The following is a 23,228-nucleotide window of genomic DNA, read 5'->3' as shown; positions in this document are numbered from 1 at the left end:
CTCATTGGGAAAGACCCTGATGCTGGGAAAGATTGAGGGCAGGAGGAGAAGGGGGAGACAGAGGATGAGATGGTTGGATGGCATCACCGACCCGATGGACCTGAGTTTGAGCAAGCTCCAGGAGTTGGTGATGGACAGAAAAGCCTGACGTGCTGCAGTCCATGGGGTTGCAAAGAGTTGAACACCACTGAGGATCTGAAACTGACTGATGCAGCTCACTTTCTCCCTGGGGAAAGTTCCCTGGTGAGCTTGTTCCTTATATGGGGTGAGGGTAGGGGTGTGTCCAGGGGTTGGGCCGGCCGGTGGTTGAGGTGATTTGCCCTTTGGTGATGTTGAATGCAGGGGGCATCTGTACTCTGCTTTTGCTCTTGACCCCCTGATTTTGCTTCTGGCTCTTCAGAAGTGGCAGTTGGATTTTTTTTTTTTTTGGTCTTTTGGCAACTTTTGTTCAGAATTTGGCTCAATTGTGCAGGTATGTGGTTATTTGTGGCCCTATGTATTTTTTTTTTTTTTTTTTGCATTTTGTTTCTGGAGGAGAGGTGTGTCCAGGTGCAAGTATGGCAGCAAAGGGGCCCAGGTCCCAGCCTGTCTCAGGAGGAAGCAAGAAAGGCCCTTCTAAACAGCCATGGGGCTCCACTGCCTTTTATCCCTCTTTGCTGAACACATCACATCCCCAAAGGGGCTATTTGGGTCCTAGAATGAAGAAGACAGACCTGTGACTGTGAAGTATGAGTGAGGGATACGTTGACTGTTGTAAGCCACACTCATCTGAATCTGATTACTACTGCAGCACAACACAGGAAGTTAACTTCTTTTTTAACCACAGATCAGAGTTGGGTTAATCTTGTTCCCCAGTTTATGATACATTATCACCATTGGTCCAAGTCCCTCTTGTATTTTTATCTTATCCACATGTCCTATTTATCCACCTATCTACCCACCCACCACCCATCTGCTCCCCCAGCTCCTGTCTTCCAGTTTGAGTACTATCTTCTAGTATCTTCCATCAGGTAGCACCTTAAAAAGTTATGGTGGGCATATAAAGAAAAAGTGAATTTTTTTTTTTTTATGAATTCAAGTTCAAATTAAGGGAATCAATTCACTCATTGTTGATGTAAGCCACTAAGCAATGCTTAAAGGGAAATTAATGCATTAAAAGATTGTATAAGAAAACAAGAAAGGTTTCAAATCAGAACTAGAAAAAAAAGAGCAAGCTAAAGCCAAAGTAAGCAGAAAAAAGAGGGGAAAATAAAAGAGCAGAATCAATGAAATATAAAGCCAAAAATAAAGAAAAGAAATTAGAAAGTAGTTTCTGGAAATGACCAAAAACTGACAAACCTCTAGCCAAACTGATAAAGAAAAAAAATGCAGTGAAGGCTGGGTGATGGCAGTCTTGGAAGTCCTGCTCACAGACAGACCCGAGGCCGTGGTACCCCCGCGGTAGACCGGATCAGGGTGGCGGGCTCCAGGTCCCGAGGGATGCAGGGGTCTAAGACATCCAGCAGCACCATGCAGGTGAGCTTCGTGTGTCAGCGCTGCAGCCAGCCTCTGAAACTGGACACGAGCTTCAAGGTCCTGGACTGTGTCACCATCCAGGGGCTCACAGCTCCATTACTTGCCACAGCCCAGATGAAACCAGCAGAGACCCAGGAGGAAGAGGCTAACTCAGGAGAGGAGCCATTTATTGAAACTCGCCAGGATGGTGTCTCTCACAGATTCATCCCCCCAGCTAGGATGATGTCCACAGAAAGTGCCAACAGCTTCACTCTGATTGGGGAGGCATCTGATGGTGACACCATGGAGAACCTCAGCCGAAGACTGAAGGTCACTGGGGACCTTTTTGACATCATGTCAGGCCAGACAGATGTGGATCACCCCCTGTGTGAGGAATGCACAGACACTCTCTTAGACCAGCTGGACACTCAGCTCAATGTCACTGAAAACGAGTGTCAGAACTACAAACGCTCTTTGGAGATCTTAGAGCAAATGAATGAAGATGACAGCGAACAGCTTGGGTTGGAGCTACGGGAGCTGCTATTAGAGGAGGAGAGGCTGATCCAAGAGCTGGAAGACGTGAAGAACTGGAAGATAGTGGTGGAAAATCTCAAGAAGGTCCAGGTTGAGGCTGAGAGATTGGATCAGGAGGAAGCTCAGTATCAAAGGGAATACAGTGAATTTAAAAGACAACAGCTAGAACTGGATGATGAGCTGAAGAGTGTAGAAAACAAGATGCGTTATGCCCAGATGCAGCTGGACAAGCTGAAGAAAACTAACGTCTTTAATGCAACCTTCTACATTTGGCATAGTGGACAGTTTGGTACAATCAATAACTTCAGACCGGGTCGGCTGCCCAGTGTTCCTGTGGAATGGAATGAGATTAATGCTGCTTGGGGCCAGACAGTATTGCTGCTCCATGCCCTGGGCAATAAGATGGGTCTGAAATTTCAGAGGTATTGACTTGTTCCCTATGGAAACCATTCGTATCTGGAGTCTCTGACAGACAGATCTAAGGTCAGTATTCCCCAGTGCTGAATGAACCTAAAGTAGGACCAAAGTGAGCAGAATGGAAGGCACAGTAAGAATGGAAGCAAAACTAGTATGCATGGTGGAAAAGCTGAAAACGGAGTAAAATCCCATGACACTGATGGGCAGGATGGATCCAACACTGCAAGCAAGAAAGTGTGATCACCTGATCCCTGGAGAAAAATGCTGACTTTGATGGTGTGGGGGATTTTCTTGGTGCAGAGCTCAAGCCTGCTCTCCAGTTTCAGGGAAGTTTTCCCTTATGCCCTTGAAAAGATACAGGAATGCTTTCTTTGATTAAATTTTGTAGGAGCCCAGAGACAGATGGGCACCTTACTTAAGAGAGTAAGCCTGAGCTGCTTCCATCACCGCAAAACAAAGCATTTCTTTTCTTCTGCCTCCCTACCCTCCCCATGAGTGAGGGGTGCCTAGGAAACAGTGAAGAGAACTGTCCCCCTCACTCACCCTCTGCTCCAGGCCTCTCACCTGTGTGGGTGTGTGTCCTGTCCCTGTGCTCCACAATGACAATGAGGCTCTTGGGACAGCCTTCTTGATATTGGGCTTTCAAGCAAATCCAAAATGCACTACTGTTCCTCGCCAAGAGTTAATAGATAAAATGACGTGAATGGTCCCATGATCAAGTCCCTGCCCATTTGCCTGAACTGACCTAACTCAGATCTCAGTTACTAATGAGTTCTGCTGCTCTCACCTGCAGGACGGCTGTGGATAGAGGCAAACTGAAGACACAGGAGGCAGTGGTGGCCCCTGTTCCATCCAAACTCAGTTTAACTCCGAGGAACAGTGGACAGAAGCTCTCAGGTTCACGCTGATGAATCTTAAGTGGGGTCTTGCTTGGGTATTCTCACAGTTTTATAACAAATGACTGTCTTTTTTCCTTAGGAGTTCATTTGCCTTAAAGGCTTTCAATTTTGCTTTGTTTTCAAAAAAAGAAAGTGTTAAATTTGGCTACTATTAAACAGCATATGTTTACAATACCAAAAGAGAAAAAAAATCCACAAAAGCCACTTCATTTTAAAATATCATATAAGAGATAGTTTCCAGAACTACGACATGCTATGTATAGCATCTGGTCTTTGTCGTAGTTTTCACTCTTAACCTCATGCCTTCCTTTCCCTTTGTCTCCTCAAAACAAATAATTTAAGTTTGCTTTTTTTTTTTTTAAACTGAGTTGAATTGAGATTGATGTGTTTTCACTGGAGTTTGTCTCTCTCAGCTTCCTGCACTTAGAACATGAACTAGAAACTTTTGTCTCCACTGAGAGGACAAAAAGTGTGAGATGCACAGTTGGATAACATGAGAAAATGAACAGGCTTTGGTCACCATGTGATGTGATCAGAAGCTTGAAATTTAACACTTCTCACTTGGTTCCAGTACTGAATGCCTGGTCTGCTCTGTGTTAAGAGATATGAAATGGTGTTTAATACTGTTTAAGACCTTGTGGGGAGATTTAATGATTTGTAATAAAAGATCGACTGCAGTCTGATAACTGCCCAGAAAAAAAAATGCAGATTATCAATATTAGGAATGAAAGAGGGAATTTCACTACAGATCCTACAAACATTAAAAAAACTTAAAAATTTTTTTTAAACCTTTTACTCTTTCAGCTTTTTGAGATATATTTTACATACAATAAAAATCACAACTTTGAAGGGAATATTGTGGACAACTTTATGCCAACAAACCTGAAAATTTTATTGTAATAGGCAAAAGACACAAATTACTAATGCTTATTCAAGAAAATTATACAACCTGAATAGCCCTACAACTGCTTTTAAAAATTGAACTTAGAGTTAAAATCATCCCAGAAAGAAAACTTTAACCCCACATGGCTTCACAAGTGAATTCTACCAAACACTGAAGGAGGAAATAATACCAGTTCTACACAGATTCTTCAGAACAGAGAAGGTAAGGGAGTACTTCCCAACTCGTTTAGTGAAGTTAGCATCACTGTAACACTAGACAGGACAAAATATTACAAGGAAGCTAAAAATAATATCCCTCACTAGCCCAGCCACAAAAATCTTCAACAAAATAATAGCAAATTATGTGAGCCCAGTATGAAAAGGATGGAACCATTATGACTGCTGAGAAAGGCAGTCTTTTAACCTCTGCCTTGGTGGCATAAGATTGGGCCTCAGGAGCATCTCCTCACCAAGAAGTAAAGAGTTTCAGACTGTACTTTGCTTATTGCTTTGGAATATTTTTCCCTCTTTCAGGCTCACAGTATGTTCCTTTTTTCTGCTTAACAGTGTGTGCCACGGGCCCCTGACCAGCCCCATATCTGGTTCACGTTGTGGGGAGACGGGGTCCTCCTGCTGCAGCGCAAGTGGTGTGCATGCTGCTCTGGGCCACATCTCAACTGCTGGGAAGGACCCGCTGGCCATGGGAGCTTCAACACTAGTGAAACTGTCATTTTGCACTGTCACGTCCCTGTGTGAGTAAAGCTTGTTCCATCCAGTGCTTGACTATTTTGTGTTTTCCCTGGTGATGTCTAGACCAAGATGTAGTGAGCAGAAGTATTTGTATTCCTGATAATAGGTACCAGATGCTACTTGCGTGAGAATAACCAAGTGAAATTTAGCTCAGGAATACAATGCATGTAATTTACCATACTAACAGGCTGAAAAGGAAAAACCACATAATAATCTCAGCAAATACAACGGCAGCAACAACAAAAACTTGAGAAAACTCGTCACTTGTTCGTGATTAAAAAACAACAACAACAACAACTCTCAGATAGCTAGAAATGGATTTCAACCCAGTGAAAACTTTCTCCTCAAAAGCTAGAGCATACATTATACTTAAGGATGAAAGATCAAAATGATTTCCCACTGAAATCAGGAACAATAGGGACTTTCCTGGCTGTCTAGTGATTAGCACCCCAAGCTGCCACTGGTCAGAGAACTAAGATCCCACATGACATGGTGCAGCTGAAAAAATCAGGAATAAGGCAAGGATTGTTACTCCTGTAACTTTTATTTGCTACTATGCATGAGGGTCTATCCCATACAATAAAGTAAGAAATAGAAATAAAAGGCATGCAGTTGGGGAAGAAAGCATTAAAATTGTTTCTACTTACCTGTGATATAATAGTTTATATAGAAAATGTTAAGAAATCTAAAAAATGGCTGCTAGCATAAGTCAATTTAGCAAGGTTGCAGGTTTAAAAGGCAACCTAAAAATCAAACATATCTCCATATCCTTGTAACAAACAATTGGACAACAAAAGTTTATTTAAAGTAATAATTAAAGAAGGATTAAATATATAAAATACTTAAAGGTAAATTTAACAAAATGTGTGCAAGTCCTTTATACTGAAAACTATAAAATATTGAGAGAAATTAATAAAGACCTAAGTAAATGTAGAGATAAACTGTGTTCATGGAGCAGAAGACTCAATATTGCTAACATATCAGTTATGCTCAAATTAATCTACAGGTTCGGTACGATTCCAATCAAAATCATATGGTCAACATTACTAAGAAGACCGCTGATAGCACCAAGGTTTGGTGAAGGGACAGCGTGTAGGGAAGTTTAATTCATAGCTCAGGGGAATGCAGGATGGTATAGCCACTGTGGAAGACAACTGGTCAGCTTCTTATAAAATTAAATATAAACTTAAGACAAAACCTAAAAATTCCACTCCAAGAAAAATTAAAACACACCTTCACAAAAGACTTGTGCATGAATGTTAATTCATAACAACTCCATATGGACAAACTAAAGTCCATCATTTTATGAATGATAAACAAATTTTGGTGGAATTTTTATTAACAATAAAAACAAAGCATTGTCAAGTGAAAGAAACCAAACATGAAAGACAATATACTTTATGACGGCAAGTATCTGAAATTTTATGCCAAAACTATAGCAAGAGAAAGCAGATGAGCAGTTCTGTAGGGCCTCGAGTGGAGCAGAGCATTGCTGAAAAGGGGAACTTTGGGGGGTGTTTCGGAGAAGGCAATGGCACCCCACTCCAGTACTCTTGCCTGGAAAATCCCATGGATGGAGGAGCCTGGTAGGCTGCAGTCCATGGGGCCTTGAAGAGTCGGACATGACTGAGTGACTTCACTTTCACTTTTCACTTTTATGCATTGGAGAAGGAAATGGCAACCCACTCCAGTGTTCTTGCCTGGAGAATCCCAGGGATGGGGTCGCAGAGTCGGACACGACTGAAGTGACTTAGCAGGGGGGTGTTTGGACTATACCTGTATTGTGCTGTGGTGGTGACTCATACCAATGTGTACAGTTGTCTAAAGTCATTGAGTCAAACACTTAAAATCAGTGATTGTTATTGCACATAAATTGTATCTCAATAAAAATGGGCACAAAAAGCTAAGCATATATATTATATTACTCATGATCAAATAAAATCCACACTCAAGTGCATCAGTGCACAAGCATAAGAAAGTTCACAACAACTTTATTCATAATATCCCAAACTAGAAAGAATCAAATGCTCATCATCAGTAATGTGGATAAACTGTGGCACATTCACACAATGCTTAGTACCAGCTTTGACAGAGATAAACTATAGACACAACAACAGACATCAAGTTGGACGAAAGAAACAAGATGTGCAACAATCAGGCTCTATGATTCCACTTGTATAATTAAAAAAAAAAAGGGCAAACCCAAACTAAAGTGTTCAGGGATGTATACTTAGGTGATTAAAGTACAAATAAACACAAGGAAGCAGTTCAGTGAAGTCAGCAAGAACTTCGGGGAAGGGTGAGGTGAGCTGCATCCTTGAGTCTGCAGTGTTCTGTTTCCTGATTTGGTGGCAAGGACACAGATGCTCATTTATGTCATTAAACTGTTACATGCATGTCTTATGGGTTTTTCTGTGGCTCTATTATATTTTATAAGACAAAAACTTACAAAACAATAAGGTACATTCTGTGTCTCCAGGAATTCACAGGCTCTGATTTTGTGAGACTGAGTTCTTCAGATTAACCATCACCTGTGCAGAGATGGCTGTACTTATACATGAAGATCTATACTGATCATTCCCTAAAAAGCGGGGGCTTAGAATCAATAATGAAAGAAAAATTTGAGCACTTAGCCAGTTAAAAAGATAAAGGATGAAATAGTGGAAGGTAAAATGAAAAACAAATTAGAAAAAATAATTAGAATCAGCCAAATTAATTAAAGTAAACACTGTAGGAAATTGGATTTTAAATGCTAATAAATATGTAAATATTAAAATGCAATTTACCGTTAATAGGGAAAACATTCTTCACTTGACACATGATTACTGTTATAATAAAAAAAACACATGATGTTTTTTTTTTTTAATTATTATTATTATTATTATTTTTTTACATGATGTTTTAAAAACATTGTCCTCTCTGGTTCTCTGTTTTTAGAATGTGACAGTGACATGTCCCACACAGAGGCGCCACAAGGGTCCCTGTGAATTCGCTTGGCGTGTGGTAGGCTTTGTGATTCTTAAAATCACTCCTTGCCACCCAGCCCTCCCCATGTAGAGTCATTTCTCAAGAGGGCGCTACTTCTTTCTGGCATGAGCTCCCCGCCTCAGAGCTCACCACGGCCCTCAAGTTACCCCCTGGACCCCGCTGTGCCAGGGGCTGGGGGAGGGGGACAAGCTTCACAGGTGAGCCTGTTGGGGGCTGGGGGAGAGGACTCTGCCAGAAAGCAGGGGAGGGCTTCTCTGGTGGCTCAGTGGTAAAGAATCCACCTGCCAATGCAGGGGACATGGGTTTGAGTCCTGGTCTGGGAAGATCCTACACACCTCGGGACAACACAGCCCATGAGCCACAACTACCAAGCCTGAGCCTCAACTGTTGAAGCCCATGAGCCCTAGGGCCCATGCTCTGCAACCTGAAAACCATGACAGTGAGAAGCCCAAACACCACAACTAGAGAGCAGGCCCCACTTGCCACAACTGGAGAAAGCCCACGAGCCGCAACAAAGACCCAGCACAGCCATTTAAAAAAAAGCAGTGGAATTAACTTTCAAACTATGCACGGTTGCAGAGGTGAGAGTGGGGCGGTTACAGGGTCCCTGGGAGCTCTGTGTGGCAGGGACTGTAGACTGCTGTCCCCTCCTCCTGCAGACACAGAGGGGAGACAGACACACTCATCAAGATAGCTGACCATTGTCCGCGTTCCGGCGGAGCAGCCAAAAAAGAGATGGCCGGCCACCTGCCGGGTGCCAGGTGGTGGGGCGGGAGCCCGAGAGTGTGTTCGACAAGCACCGTGATGGGGCAGGACCCTCCACCTGCCCCGACCCCTACTTGTTTCCAGCCCCCAGCCCAGTCTTCTCACTGCAGTGCGTCTAGAACACCCCATGGTGCCCAGGCCTTTCTAAGTTCTCCTCACCCTCTGGACCAAGTCCGAACTTGCACAGCTCAAGGCCCTTCATGACAGGACACCTGCTGGTCACTCTGCCTGCAGGGCTCCACATGCTCTGCTTCTGGCTCCTGGCTAGAGTGCCTTCCCTCACTGCAGCAGGGAGATGGGTCCTCGCTGTCCTGCGGACCTGGTCTGTGTCACCTGGCTCTTTCTCCTTGTGAGCAAAACTGGACTGACATTAGATGCTGTCACAGGACAGAGCAACCCCAGGTTGGCGGCAGCCCACCCATTCATTCATCTGCTCACTTGTCCATTCCACACGGCCAGGACGGGGCCTGATGGGGAGTCCTGATGGGGAGGGGGTGGGGACAAGCTGGACATGGATCCTGCTTGCACTGAGCCTCCAATATGATCGGGAAGACACATTTAGACCACTGGGAGATCCTGCCTGTTATGGGAGACCTTTGGCCAAGAGCTGAGGGGCAGGGAGGCAGTGGGGTGCAGGGAGGTGGGGGTGTAGGGAGGAGGGGTGCAGGAAGGAGGGGGTGCAGGGGGGTGGGGAAAACCTCTGTGAGGATAGCAGAGCCACCTGCCTCAGGGTTCATTGCCAGGACTAAACAGGAAAGCCTTTGGAAGCACTCTTTACACTGTTGAAAGGACAGTGGGCACCCAACAGAAGTTAGGGCAATAAAGGAGCTGAAGCTAAGGTCTAAGAAAGGGGACAGCAGAAGCTAGGTGAGGGTGTGGCCTGGGGAACATAAAGCAGAAAAGGGAACAGCATATGCCAAGGGCTTGCTTTGGTAAGAGGCACCACTCATTTAAGGAACAGAGCAGTGGTCAGGGGTTGAGTGAACGGCTGGCAGAAGCAGGCTCTGGAGGAGAGAGGAGGTAAGATCCTGGAGAAATCCTAAACCAGGAGCCTGCCTGCCTCGGACTTGAGAGGCTGCTGCACAGTCGCCCGCAGCGCACCCAGGCCGACTCAGGCCTCCATCCAGGCCCGGCTCAGGACCAGCCAAGGCAGCTCACTTCCTCCGGCAAAGCCTCATCAATCTGGCTGCCGCAGCATCGCATAGGGAATGGAGAAGCCTCTCCATCCTCCACGGAGGTGGCTGCAAACCTCGTCTCCCTGGAAACAGAAATAATCATTGGAAGTCAGCTCATGGCAACTCCGCTCACACGCGTGGGTGCCACGATTATTATACAAGCTGATTTACACACTGTCCTTTAAAACCTATACCCCATAAATGTGAAAGAAGGCTCACTATCCCTACTTTTCTGGCAAGTCGTCATGCATGAGGAGAGGACTGAACGAGGAGGTTCAGCTGATGCTCTAAAATCTGCACTTCCTGCTAAAAATACAGCGAAACCTGCTCCTTCTCCGCGCAGCCACCGCCGTTCACGTCCGTCCCACGCAAATGTCCAGAGAGACGCACGAAAGGCCTTCACATATATTCACTGGGCAGATGGTTTCCGTGAAACGTGGGCGAGGGTCCCCTTGCGCGGGCTGCCTGGCGAATGTGGGTGAGGCTTCCTCCAGACGCGAGGGCCCTCTGGGGGCTGGTGCCCCTGCTCACCGGGCACCGCCGGACACTGTGCAGGAGAGGGCCCGACGCTGTGAACTCTGCGGGATGCCTCCACGGGCCAGAACTTGCCGAGCGGGCGGCAGGAACTGGGGTGTGTTCTCAAAGCACCCCTGCATCTCCCCCGGCCCCTCCTCCCGCATCTCGTTCCCTAGCTGCTGCACCGCCCGCTTCCCCGGGATCCAGCGCGAAGTTATTTAACGCTGTAATTAGCCGGCAGGGTGAGTCATCGGTCCCCGGGCCTCGCTGCAGCAGCGGCAGAGCCGGTGTGGAAAGAACCGAGGGCGCTCGGCGCGGTGGGACCTCAGAGGGCTTGTCGGAGACGCGCTCCCAGGCCTCGTTTCAGCAGGCTGGGTGCCCGAGGGAGGCCCGGGCAAGGCCATCTCCACGCTCTGCTCGGCCCCACACCTTCCTCTCCCACCGAGAGCGCCGCGTCGGTCGGAAGGAGGCGATTTACCCTCCCCCCGCGCCGCACCCCCAGTCTCCCGCTTTGCTCTCAGGCCCTGAACCGCCTTCGGATGAATTAACTCACTCGCACCCGCATTTGCGGGGTAGTCCCGCATGATCCCTGAGAAAGGCTCGGACGAGACTCCTTCAGGGCTCCCCGAGGCCTCATCCCCCGCCCCCCGCACTGGGACCCGCGCTCCCCGGAGGCGCCCGAGGGTCCCGGCACCCGAGCGCCTCCTCCGAGCCCTCCCCTCCGCCCCGCAGCCGGACTCCCGCCCTCCTCCCGCGAGTAGTCAGCTCACTCCTTCCCCGGCTCCTCTCTTCCCTTCCCTCCTGCCCGCCGCCCCCGCACACAAACCCCTGCTCGGGGGTGGGGGGGGGGTCTTCCTTCTTCCCTTAGCCCCGGACTCGCCCCACCCCGCCCACACTCAGGCTTTCCCCGTAGCCCTCAGCACGAGGGTCCTCTCTTCACGCACTCCAGGCCAACTTCTTCAGGCTTCCTGATCTCTGACAGGCGGGGGGCGGGGAGTGAGACCCCAGCCCCGTGGCCCGCGCAGCGCGCCCACTGAGGCCCGAGAGGTGGGAGGCGCTGGGGGTGGGGCCTGGGGGCGTCAGGGGCGGGAGCCCAGGGGTGGGGAGCGGCGTGCCCAGAGAGGCCGGGGCGCTACTCGGGGGAAGAAGGCGGAGAGACGCGGCGCGGGGGGCTTCTCCTTGGCGGGGTGGCCGAGGGGTGTCCTAGGGGCGACGCGGGTTGGGGGGGCGGGGGAGGGCGGTGCCTGGGCCGGGCGCGCTGGGCCGCGGGCGGTGGGGGGAGCTGAGCGTCCTGGGGGGGGCGCCGCGGGCTGGGGAGGGGGCGCGCGCGCCCTGCGGTCCTCCGCGCCGCATCGGTTCCCTGCGCGGGGCCGCGGCGGCGGCGGCGGCGGGAGGCGGAGGATGCGGGCTCCGACTGCGGCGGCGGCGGCGGCGGCGGCGCGGGCCCGGGAGGACGCGGGAGGATGAGGAGGAGGCCGGCGGTCCGGCCGCGCGGCGCCGGGAGGAGGCGCAGGCGGCGGGGGCGGCGGCGGGCGGCGGCGGGCGCGCGGGGTGCGGGCCGGCTCGGGCGCGGAGGATGAAGTGGAGCGTCCGCGGGGCCTGCGCCGCGCTCTCCTCCTGCCTCCTGCTCGCCTGCGCGCTCAGCGCCGCCGCCGTCGGCCTCAAGTGCTTCTCGCTGGGCTCGGAGCTGCGCGGGGAGCCGTTCCGGCTGGGGGCGGCCGCCGGCGCCTTCTATTCGGGGCTGCTGCTGGCTGCCGGCCTCTCGCTGCTCGGCGCCGCCCTGCTCTGCTGCGGGCCCCGGGACGCGCCCCTCGCGGGGCCGGGCCCGGGCCCGGGGCTTGGGGTCGCTGCCGGCCCCGCGGGGGCTGCGGAGGCCGCGCCGGGCGACCCGGGGGGCGCCGCCGGACCCTCGGGGCCGGTGAGCAGCCAGAACCTGCTCCTGCTCGGCGTCCTCGTCTTCATGCTCGGGGTCCTCAGCGCCTTCGCGGGCGCCGTGATCGACGGCGACACCGTGTCCCTGGTGGAGCGCAAGTATTCCCACTACTGCCTGCCGCCGCGCGCGCCGGCCGCGGCCCCCGGCCCGGCCCCGGGCCCTGCGGCCGCCGGCCCCGGCCCGGCCCCCGGCGCGCAGCGCGCCCGCGGCACCCTGGACAGCGCCACCTCCGCCAAGTGCCGCCAGCTGAAGGACTACCAGCGCGGCCTGGTGCTCTCCACCGTCTTCAACTCGCTCGAGTGCCTCCTAGGCCTGCTCAGCCTCCTGCTGGTCAAGAACTACAAGTCGTCGCAGGCCCGGCGCGGCCGGCGCGGCCGGCGGAAGGGAGGCCGGGCCCTGGCGCGGCCCCGCGGCGGCCCGGGGCTCCGCGCGCAGCCGCCCGCTTCCCGGGCGCGGCGGGGCCGGCGGGGCCGGCGGGGGCGGAGGCTGCAGCCGCGGCCCAGCGAGGCTTCCATCCTGTCTCCGGAGGAGTCGGACTTCGCCGCCCCGGGGGACTGCGCGGGCTTCGCGACGCACCACGCGGTCTCCTACATCAACGTGGGCGTCTTCCACGCGTTTGACGAAGCGGGCGTGGAGGTGTGCTGTGGGGGGCACCCGTCTGTGGAGCTGCCGGGGTACGCGCCCTCGGACCCCGACCTTAACGCCTCCTACCCCTACTGCTGCCGCCCGCCTTGCGAGGCGGCGCGCCCCTGGGAGCCGGGCCAGGCCTGCTGAGCCCCTGGGCCTGTGCGGACGACCGTGCCCGTCTCCCTGCCCTGCCGCGGCGGCGAGGGAGGTGGGGAGTTGGCGGGGCGCAAAGCCAAGCCCCTCCGTGGCGCCGCAGCTTCAGGGGCGGTCTGGCCCCAGCGCCTCTGGGGGCTCCCCGCCGCGAGACTGGTCCTCCAGTACTATTATTTCTGTGTTTGGGAGGTTTCTCTTCTTTTCTGTGTCTGCTCGTATCCGGACTCCATTTTAAAGTTTACAATAAATGTTTTGGGGTTGGCTCGCCCCCATCGCACTTCTCTTTGGCAAGTCCGTTCCCTGGGCGCCCCCGAGGCCCAGGCCCGGGTGAAACCTCACCCAGCGAGCGGAAAGAACGCTGACTGAGAGGACAGAAAGACGGAGCGGCTGATACTGTCGGAATGGAAGACGTGAAGAAGCACCCACAGCAACACTTTGTACACGGATGTGCCTGCTTTTGTTGATAACTTTCTTACTGTAAAGCTCTCCATAAACAGTGAAAATGTTTGGTAAATTTATTGCAATTTAAAATTGGTGAGTTCCTTTATTAAATTAATTGCTATGTTATTGGAGATATTCATCAAATTGGGGTTAGAGAATGTCGACACACAAATCAATTTTGGGGGAAAATGAATTTGGTCTGACAGATGTGAGTTTGAACAGTTGTATTATGCTAGCTGGTTGGCTAAATCCAACCTCTTTCTGAGGCTAACTTTCTGTGTGTATATCAGGTCCCATACATTTCTTTCTCTGGAAACTGGAGATTGGGTTTTTATGGCAAAACTGAGCTTATTTTGGTTAATACATATGAACAATCCAATCCTATTTTGGAAATCACAGTCATAGTTTTTCTGGCAAAGATTATTATCCTGTTGGTTAATTCAGTAATCTGGTAATTTTGGATATTATAGCATTTCATTTGAAATATACCCCTTAAATAGCCTTAATTGATGTGAAGGTCATACTTTTAAATCACTAGGATACACGTGTGTGCCTATTTAAACTCAACGTGAAGTCTTCCGAATGATGGTGAAATGTGTTTCCGCCCAGTCCTTTGGTTCTGACTGGGATCCAGGTAAGCTCTGGATCTTGGGGAAAGGCGATCCAACTACCATGTGCTGGAATTGTGGTGCCGGGCAGGTGTGCTGCTAATTCTGAATGTGCTGTAAGCAGAGTCCCATGCTGACCCAAAGGGTGTGACCCTCCTGCAGAAGGGGTTGAGGACACACTCTGTGCTCTGCTAGGGTGAGCGCAGCACGGGACACTCGAGGCGAGAAAAGCTAAGGGAATAATGTGTGATCTCTCTGGAGTGTGTAGGGGTCCACTTCTAATTGTGGAAAAGCAGCCAGGTGCGGGCTCTGGGATGAGACCAGCTGACCCACCCAAAGCCAGAGTTCCTCTGTACCTAGGTGACTGAGTCCAGCACCTAACCATGACCAGCAAGGCCACCCAGTTGCAGCAGAGGCTGCTAGAGAGGAGAGGCCCGCTATCCACGCAGAGAAGCGGAGACCTACCGTCATTCAGTGGAGGTGGCAAAGTTGTTATGCTGATGCTTGGACAATTACTTAGAAACTTGGGGATTCTGATCTAAGGGGCCTTAGGCAGTGTCTTCTCCTTGTTATGTTGATGCCATCCGAGAAAAATGAATCATTCCGGGTCAATCTCCCAGGTCCTCATACCCAGACCTCTTCAGATAGTGGTCCATATTAGGCTTTCAGATTCAGTGAGGCTGAGAGCCTAGCCCAACTAGTTCCCCTGCTGGTCCTTATCACCTGACCAGCACCCCCCCCCCCCCCGCCATCGCCCCCACACCACCAGCCCACTGGCCATCAGCCTAAGCAGAAAAAGTGATAAGTGGCAGCAAAAGAGACTTTTGATAAAGCTTTCCCCCATCTACCTAGATCAAATCAATAAGGCAGGGCTGCTCTCCACTCATGGAGCACAGACCTCAGGGGCAGCTGCAAGGCTGACTTCCCAGAACCACATGTGGAGGCAGTCAAGCCAGGGTGCGCCCAGTGAGTGGGCACATGGTGAGCTCTTGTGGAAGGCTGCTGTGCAGGGACCACTGGAATGGAGCAAACTCTTGAGCAGCGCGGACATCTGATGTTAGACCTTCCTGTATCCTTCTTGTTTCCTGAGGTTCTGTCTTACACAGTTTGTCATTCAAACATGCAGGCAAAATCAATGACCTCTCTCAAGTTTCAGACTTTTCTTGGGATGGGACAGAAGGCAGAATGGGATGGGGCAGCAGAGGGCATCTGGGGACACAGAGGTTTCCCCCTGTCAAATGTACATGTGACCAGGAAGCTAGATGGAATTTTAAAATATGTGTTTCTAACTCCAGAATATGGTTAAGTCCACTTTATAGAGGCCGATATAATGATATGAGATACCAGGGTTTTATTTTTTAAAGTTTGCTAAAGAAATAAAATCTCCAATATCCCTTCACTCAAATTGTTCTGAAGACCAGCACTCAGGGAGGCAGTGGAGAGTCACCACCTCACTTCCTTCTAACTGCTTGTGATGGCTCCAGAGTCCTGGGAGGTCAGCCAGCTCATTCATGCTTTTTCTCCTTTTTGAAAATTTACGTTAGTTGTTTAGAATTGATTCTAATGCTCCTTGGAAAATAATGCCAGCTCTTGGAGCATTCTTAAAATATGGGTCTTATTCTACTTTTCAGAATAATAATAAACTCTTGGCCTGGTGGAGGCCAAACCAAGAGTTTATATCATAATGAAATACCAAAATTAAATAAACACATCTTTGTGTTTTTACTTTGTTTAATGCTGAGTTTGTAAGTTATTTTAAACATAGTTTGTTTACATTTAAAATAATGACTTAATTAATAACACATGACACAGTCACCAAAAAAACCTGTGTTTTCTTAATGTTGATGAACAAGCGCTTCCAAGGTGCCAGGGCTCACATGCCATCCTCAGGCAGAGGAGGTGCTCTTGGCCACACAAATCTCGACTACAAAACTGAGTTTTTGACTGATATAATTAAGCAATCATTTTATTTAAAAAATTAGTCAGATGGTGCTTGTGGTGAAGATCAAACTGCTGGTTATCGATGTTTTTACTCTTGGCTAGTGTCATGATGCCATGCAGGTGGGAACCTCAAATATGTGCAAATGCACACACACGCACACACGTGTGCATGCATACATGTGCATGCAGTGCACACTTGTGTACACAAAACCACATGTGCACATGTGTGCATGTGTGTGGGTATGTGTATATGCACATACATATGATTATACATGCAGGAATACATTTGTGACAGATGTGTGCACATATGAGCATGTGCACACATTACGTGAGTGTGTCAGCACATAGGAATGCACACAAATGAACACATGCATCTACATGTGAACACACATATACCTGTGTTTACACTCCCAGATATAACATGTTTGCAAACACATGCACCAGTGCATGAACACACACACACACACACACAGACACACAGACACACTGCCTCTTGGTGTCTGAGGTCCAGGCCAGTGGCCTGCCTGGGACACCAGGAACTCTAGGTGCAGTGTGTCGGTGGAGTGGCCTGGCTGTGGGCTGGTACCCCTGGCTGACGCATCGTGGAGCATGCTCGTGGGGAGCACTCCTTGGAGGATTCTGTGGCTGCTGAGCTGCATGTTGGCTTGCACACTCTGTCATATCCAGGTGCGATACGCTGGTGGGACGGCTCCTCACCCAGATGCCAGCACAGCACAGCCAGCCACACCAGGGTAGCATTGAGGTTGGGGCCAGTGTTGGTGGTGGTGTGAAGTTCGAGTTCCCAGGCTCCCGGGCAGCAGTATTGCAGAGACCTCTGAGTGACCTCCGGGGAGCTCCGCTCTGGGCACAGGCCCCTTGCCAGCACTCAATGTTATTGCCCCAAAGCACCATTTTCTCACCAAAATATGAATGAAAATTAATAAATAAGAGACTAAGCAAAATGAATTCTGGTACATAAATAACTATAAATTCTTTATATGCCTGCAAACTTCTTTTTATAGGAGCGGGAGCCAGCAGCCTAATGTTAGGTGGTTCATTTTCTAGATGATAGGATATCTTTGTTTAATTTGCTACTTTTCAGCACAGTAATTACAGGAAAAAACTCACCAAAGTGGAAAATAAAAATCTAACTTCGGAAAGTAGTGCCCATACATCCTTACATCCCCAGTTTGAATTCTAAGGACTTCCTGGGGGTGGTGGGAGAAAGCCTGGGGGTACCTGTCACTGTTTTTAATGGTTTTCTCAAAATCTCCACATTTGGAGGGTCATCCTCACACAGGTGAGTTTCATCTAGAGAAGTTCTGTCTCTGCCTTTTCATCTACCATTGCTCCTCTGAAGAATGTCAACAGAAATCCTGCTCCTTTTGAATCAATGAAATCTGTGTTAGAGCACACCACTTTCCACACAACAGTCACTTCCTCTCTGTCTCTGGGTGACTCTGGTCCTGGTCCAGCAGACTGTGTAGTCAAGCCACCTGGGCTACATCGAGGGCAGGAGCGCCAAGCAGGCTGGTCAGGGCTCGAGGCTGTCGCGGCCCTTCTCCATGCTGCCTGTGGCTGCAGGAGGGGGCCCTTCTCCGTGCTGCCTGTGGCTGCAGGAGGGGGCCCTTCTCCGTGCTGCCTGTGGCTGCAGGGGGGCCCTTCTCCCGACACCCGGGCCCGGCTTTGGCTGTGCACCTGCTGTGTGCCCACACTATTACTGCAACACCAGCCTGGGTCCTCCATCAGCTCCACTCCTGATAAAACTTTCTTCTAAAACACGTGTCAGATTGTGCTGTCCTTCCCAGGAACTTCCAGGAACTACGTTTTCTGAAGAAAAAGTAAAACCTCATGAACCTGACCCAGTCTGACCTTTCAGCCTTCTCTGTGGGGCACAGGGGCTCTTGTCTGGGGCCCAGAGAATAAGTAGGTGTGGAGACCGAAGCTGGTATGTGCCATGGACATGTCAGGAGGTGGGTGTGCAGTGGGGAGGCAAAGTGACTGGTGTCGCTGAGCAGGGAAGATGATATGGAGTACCAGGATGTAGGCCAGGAACATCTCAGAGGCCTGGACCATTACAGGGACCTGGGCCATCTCAGGGGCCTGGACCATCTCAGAGACCTGGACCATCTCGGTGACCTGGACCATCTCGGTGACCTGGACCATTTCAGGGGCCTGGACCATCTCAGTGACCTAGACCATCTCAGGGACCTGGACCATCTCAGTGACCTGGACCATCTCAGTGACCTGGACATTGTAGGAGCTTGTCTTAGTTCCCTGGATTGCTGTCACACTACATGGATTAAAACAAAAAAATATATACTGTCTCACAGTCTGGAGGCCAGAAGTCTAAGGTCAGGTAGTTGGCAGGGTTTGCTCCTTCTTGAAGCCCTAAAGAAGAACTCATTCTCTTCCTCCCTTCAGGCTCTGGGAGCCAGCAGTCCCAGGCATACCTGGGTCCATGGACATACCACGTTATACCTGATCCCACTTTTGGTGGCCTCTGGCTCTATGTGCCCTTCTCTGCTTCTTATAAGGACTTTGTTGACTTTAGGTCCCTCTCTAGTCCAGAATGAACTGCAAAGACCCTATTTGCAGATAAGGTCATGTTCTAGGTGAATAAGAATTTTGGGGACTTCATTGAACACTTTTGAACCTGGTACAGAACTCAGGTGTGTGGTCTGTGCCCTCCTTCCTGCCTGGGGCCAGCTGCTGAGGATATCCAGGGAGGGCACCCCTTCCCTGAGCCAGGAAGCTGGTGGTGCCCTCGCCATCTGTCAGATGAACATTAAAAAAAAGCTGAAACAGTGAGATTAATCACCCAAGGGGGAAAGCTTTCTTAACATTTGGCATATTTGCAAACATTTTCAGATAAGAGCTCCAGTGACTGTGTTATTTTGTAAATCCCGCTTGGCACATGTTACTTCCTCCTCTCAGCAGCCTGGGGAGATGGGGGCAGGCGTGGCCTCTGTGTCAGAGGCTGGAGTCCTGGTGGAGATTCCCCTCTCATCCAGTCAAAGGCCAGAGTATGCGCTCTGAAGGGGCCTCTCTGCCTGGGGCAGCGTGGACTCTGCAGTGGCCTCAATTTTGCTCCTTTTAGGGACTTTTTCTCCACCTGCTCCTTCTCCCAGCCTTGGCTCACACAGTCCCCTCAACACCTGTGTCCATCCCTGGACCCTCACCCCCATCTCGTGTCCTGGCCCTGCTGGGACGTTGCCTTTGCTGGGAGGCTCTTCCAAGTGCACCTGCAGAGCTGTCTGAGGCAGCGCCCCCTGCTCCTGTGCAGCTGGCTGGCCCCGGGAGCCCCTTCTGCCTTCTAGTGTAGCTCAGGTTATTTTTCCTTAAATGCAAGACTTCAGTTCTCCTTCGTCTACCACCGTGGAGCTACCCAGAGCTGTGAGCTCTGCCACCTCCTGCCTCCCTCACCTCTTGACCTCACCAACCCTTCCTGGAGGCGAGGAAAAGCTCCTGGAGTTTCCTGAGACCCCACCCTCACCTGCCCAACCAATTAGCCTTGCCTGAGCCCTCACTCCAGCCCGAGTCCTATGCCCACCACCATCTCTGTCAGTGTGGTGTCATCTGACCAATGGCTAGTTTGTGTTGAGAGCTCTTTATGGGCAAGGCCCTGTGTGACAAGCACTTTAAGATTGCTGCCTCCCTTAGTCCTGGAAACAGCACTTCAAAGGTAGGAAAACCTAAGCTTAGGGAACGGGCTGTGTACCTGGGGTGGAGCTGGTGTGAGAACAGGGGTCTGAGCTCAGTTCTTCGCTGTGCCTGGGCCCCTTGCCTTGTTCTAGCCACAAGTGGGACCAAGGTTTTTTTTTCAAGTGGCATTTGTGGGAGTTTTGTGAGCTCAGGTTTGGCAGTGTAGCAACCTCCAGCTGTCTGCAGACCTCTGCTTTCAGCGAACAGCCTGCTCACTGCCCTCCTCAGGGTCCCTTAGGACCCTAAACTCAGACTTGCCAAAACTCAGCTTCTCCTTTTTCTCCATTGAGGGGCTCCACCCCTATGCCTGTCACCAGGGCTGTCAATTCAGCCTCTGCTAATTCATCTCCGTGTTCATTCAATGGCTACCCCGGGGACTGGATGTCGGGAATTCCAGAGGGTGCCCCATGCTCCATCCTGCCACTTGCCCTGATGCAAATGCAAGTGCCACTCTTGGGAGACTGGAGGGTAAAGATTTTTGTATATATTTTCCATACTAAGTGCAGAAATCTGGTTGTATATTACATATAAGGCACATCTCAAAGTAGACTGGCCGCCATTCAAAGACGATAGCTGCGGTGGTAAGTTGCTGCTGACTGGTCTAACTTAGTGTCATGGCAGTCCAAGCTCAGGTTGGAAAAGAGTTTACAGACAGAGCATTTCAGAAAGGAGTGAGTTTATTGAGAGCAGAGAGCAGACAATGAGGGCCCTGTGAGCACAGCGGCCGACCTCCTGACAGGCCAGGGAGAGCTGATGCTTTTCATGGGTTGTGAAGTGAAAGGTGCTCAGTCGTGTCCGACTCTTTTAAGACCTCATGGACTCTACAGTCCATGTAATTCTCCAGGCCAGAGTACTGGAGTGGGTAGCCTTTCCTTTCTCCAGGGGGTCTTCCCAACCCAGGGATCGAACCCAGGTCTCCCGCGTTGCAGGTGGATTCTTTACGTGCTGAGCCACAAGGAAAGCCCAAGAATACTGGAGTGGGTAGCCTATCCCTTCTCCAGTGGATCTTCCTGACCCAGGAATCGAACTGGGGTCTCCTCCATTGCAGTCAGATTCTTTACCAACTGAGTTATGAGGGAAGCCGTTTTCATGGGTTAGTAGCCAATTTTTATAGCCTCAAGACAAAAAAGATTCCTGCTGGAAGGGTGTCATTAGGTGATGGGTTAGGGTGTTATATGGTGAATACTGGATTGGGCCTCTTTGCCTATTTTGGTCAGGAAGCTTGTTAGGCAATAGTTACAAAGGGTTTCAGTAAGTTCTGGAAATGGCCTTGGTTCTGGGCCCCGCTTCTGTGGCCTTGGTGCAAGGCCTTGCTCCCGTGACCTTGGTATGGGACCGTGCTCTTAGGACACCTCTTCCCCACACACTTCCTTTATTTTTATCTGGAAGGAGGTTACATCTAATGTATTGCAAGTAATATAATATATGCATCAAAAATAAAACACAGAACAGTTTAAAATATCATTTCCCATGTTCAGTCCACAGTTCTCTTTTACTGTTAAACATGTAAAGTGTCTAGGAGCAGCCGGAGCGACCCCTCACCCTCTGGGTTACCCTCACCTCTTGCTCCTCATGGGCCACACCTGGAGTGTTTTTGTGCTTCCACAACAAAAGTGTGTGTCTGTGCATATTATATAGTGTTGCCTGCATGTTTTCTACAAATTGAAGTGTCGCTGCCTTACAGCGTTGTTGTTTCTGCTGTGCAGCAGTGACTCAGTTGTACATATGTACCCTTTCCCACTGCCCTTTGCCACAGGACACTGAGTACACTGCCCTGAGTCCTACAGCAGGGCCGTGCCGTTTCTTCATCCTGTACACACGAGTCTGCACCTGCTAACCCCAGACACCCAGTCCATCCCTCCTCCACCCACTGCCCCCACTCGGCAACCTCAAGCCTGCTCTTTATGTCTGTGGGTCTATTTCTATTTTGTAAGTAAGTTCATTTGTGTCATATTTTAGATTCCACATGTAAGTGATATCGTATGGTATTTGTCTTTGTCTGACTTATCTCACTTAGCATGATAATCTCTAGGTTCATCCATGTTGCTGCAAATAACATCATTTCATTCTTTTTTTTTTAATGTCTGTTGTTTTAAATGTTTAAAATGTTGTGTTGGTTTCTGCTGTATAACAACTTGAATCAGCCATAATTATATATATATGGAGAAGAAAATGGCCACCCACTCCAGTATTCTTGCCTGGAGAATTCCATGGACAGAGGAGTCTGGTGGGCAGTCCACGGGGTCACAGAGAGTCAGACATGACTGAGCGACTAACATTACATTATATATATATATATATATATATCAGTTCAATTCAGTTCAGTTCAGTTCAGTCACCCAGTTGTGTCTGACTCGGTTGCAACACCATGGACTGCAGCACGACAGGCCTCCCTGTCCATCACCAACTCCCAGAATTTACTCAAACTCATGTCCATTGAGTCCGTGATGCCATCCAACCATTTCATCCTCTGTCGTCCCCTTCTCCTCCCGCCTTCAATCTTTCCCAGCATCAGGGTCTTTTCCAGTGAGTCAGCTCTTCGCATCAGGTGGCCAAAGTATTGGAGCTTCAGCTTCAGCATCACTCCTTCCAATGAATATTCAGGACTGATTTCTTTTACAAGGGACTGGTTGGATCTCCTTGCAGTCCAAGGGACTCTCAGGAGTCTTCTCCAGCACCACAGTTCAAAAGCATCAATTCTTTGGTGCTCAGCTTCCTTTGTAGTCCAACTCTCACATCCATACATGACCACTGGAAAAACCATAGCCTTGACTAGATGGACCTTTGTTGGCAAAGTAATGTCTCTGCTTTTTAATATGCTGTCTAGGTTGGTCATACAGATTTTTGAGATTGCATCCAAGTACTGCATTTTGGACTCTTTTTAATGACTATGATGGCTACTCCATTTCTTTTAATGGGTTCTTGCCCACAATAGTAGATATGATGGTCATCTGAGTTAAATTCACCCATTCAAGTCCATTTTAGTTTGCTGATTCCTAAAATGTCGATGTTCACTCTTGTCATCTCCTATTTGATCATTTCCAATTTGCCTTGATTCATGGACTTAACATTCTAGGTTCCTATGCAACATTGCTTTTTACAGCATCGGACCTTGCTTCCATCACGTCACATCCGCAACTGGGTATTGTTTTTGCTTTGGCTCCATCTATTCGTTCTTTCTGGAGTTATTTCTCCACTGATCTCCAGTAGCATATTGGGCACCTACTGAGCTGGGGAGTTCATCTTTCAGTGTCCCATCTTTTTGCCTTTTCATGCTGTTCTCAAGGCAAGAACGCTGAAGTGGTTTGCCATTCCCTTCTCCAGTGATATATGTATCTCCCCTCCCTCCCCTCCCTCCCCTCCCCCACCCCACCCCTCTAGGTCACCAGAGTGCCAGACT

At 49.9% G+C, this 23,228-nt stretch overlaps 2 protein-coding genes across 3 annotated transcripts; both read left to right on the top strand.

Annotated features, from left to right (window-relative positions):
- Positions 1 to 1,391: 1,391 nt before the first annotated feature.
- On the top strand, positions 1,392 to 2,460 carry LOC122696661 (beclin-1-like). 2 transcript variants are annotated; one of them, XM_043906902.1, is made up of 2 exons: positions 1,392 to 1,733; positions 1,962 to 2,460. In XM_043906902.1, exons 1-2 carry the CDS (start codon positions 1,480 to 1,482, stop codon positions 2,455 to 2,457), a joined length of 750 nt encoding a protein of 249 aa, XP_043762837.1. In that variant the 5' UTR covers positions 1,392 to 1,479; the 3' UTR covers positions 2,458 to 2,460. The 2 variants fall into 2 exon arrangements, with proteins under 2 accessions (XP_043762837.1, XP_043762836.1); XM_043906901.1 differs by having other exon boundaries at positions 1,392 to 2,460.
- A 9,410-nt stretch (positions 2,461 to 11,870) lies between these two features.
- On the top strand, positions 11,871 to 14,080 carry TMEM271 (transmembrane protein 271). The gene has a single exon (XM_043905895.1). The coding sequence runs from the start codon at positions 11,997 to 11,999 to the stop codon at positions 13,125 to 13,127; it is 1,131 nt and encodes a 376-aa protein (XP_043761830.1). The 5' UTR covers positions 11,871 to 11,996; the 3' UTR covers positions 13,128 to 14,080.
- The last annotated feature ends 9,148 nt before the right edge of the window (positions 14,081 to 23,228 follow it).

This window comes from Cervus elaphus, chromosome 6, assembly GCF_910594005.1.
Source record: "Cervus elaphus chromosome 6, mCerEla1.1, whole genome shotgun sequence".
NCBI lineage: Eukaryota > Metazoa > Chordata > Mammalia > Artiodactyla > Cervidae > Cervus > Cervus elaphus.
Note: the sequence above shows the minus strand (reverse complement) of the source record. Positions and strands in the feature narration are given on the sequence as shown.

Coding starts and splice junctions, on each gene's coding strand:
- LOC122696661 (XM_043906901.1), top strand. CDS start 1,480: ATGCAGGGGTCTAAGACATCCAGCAGCACCATGCAGGTGAGCTTCGTG.
- TMEM271 (XM_043905895.1), top strand. CDS start 11,997: ATGAAGTGGAGCGTCCGCGGGGCCTGCGCCGCGCTCTCCTCCTGCCTC.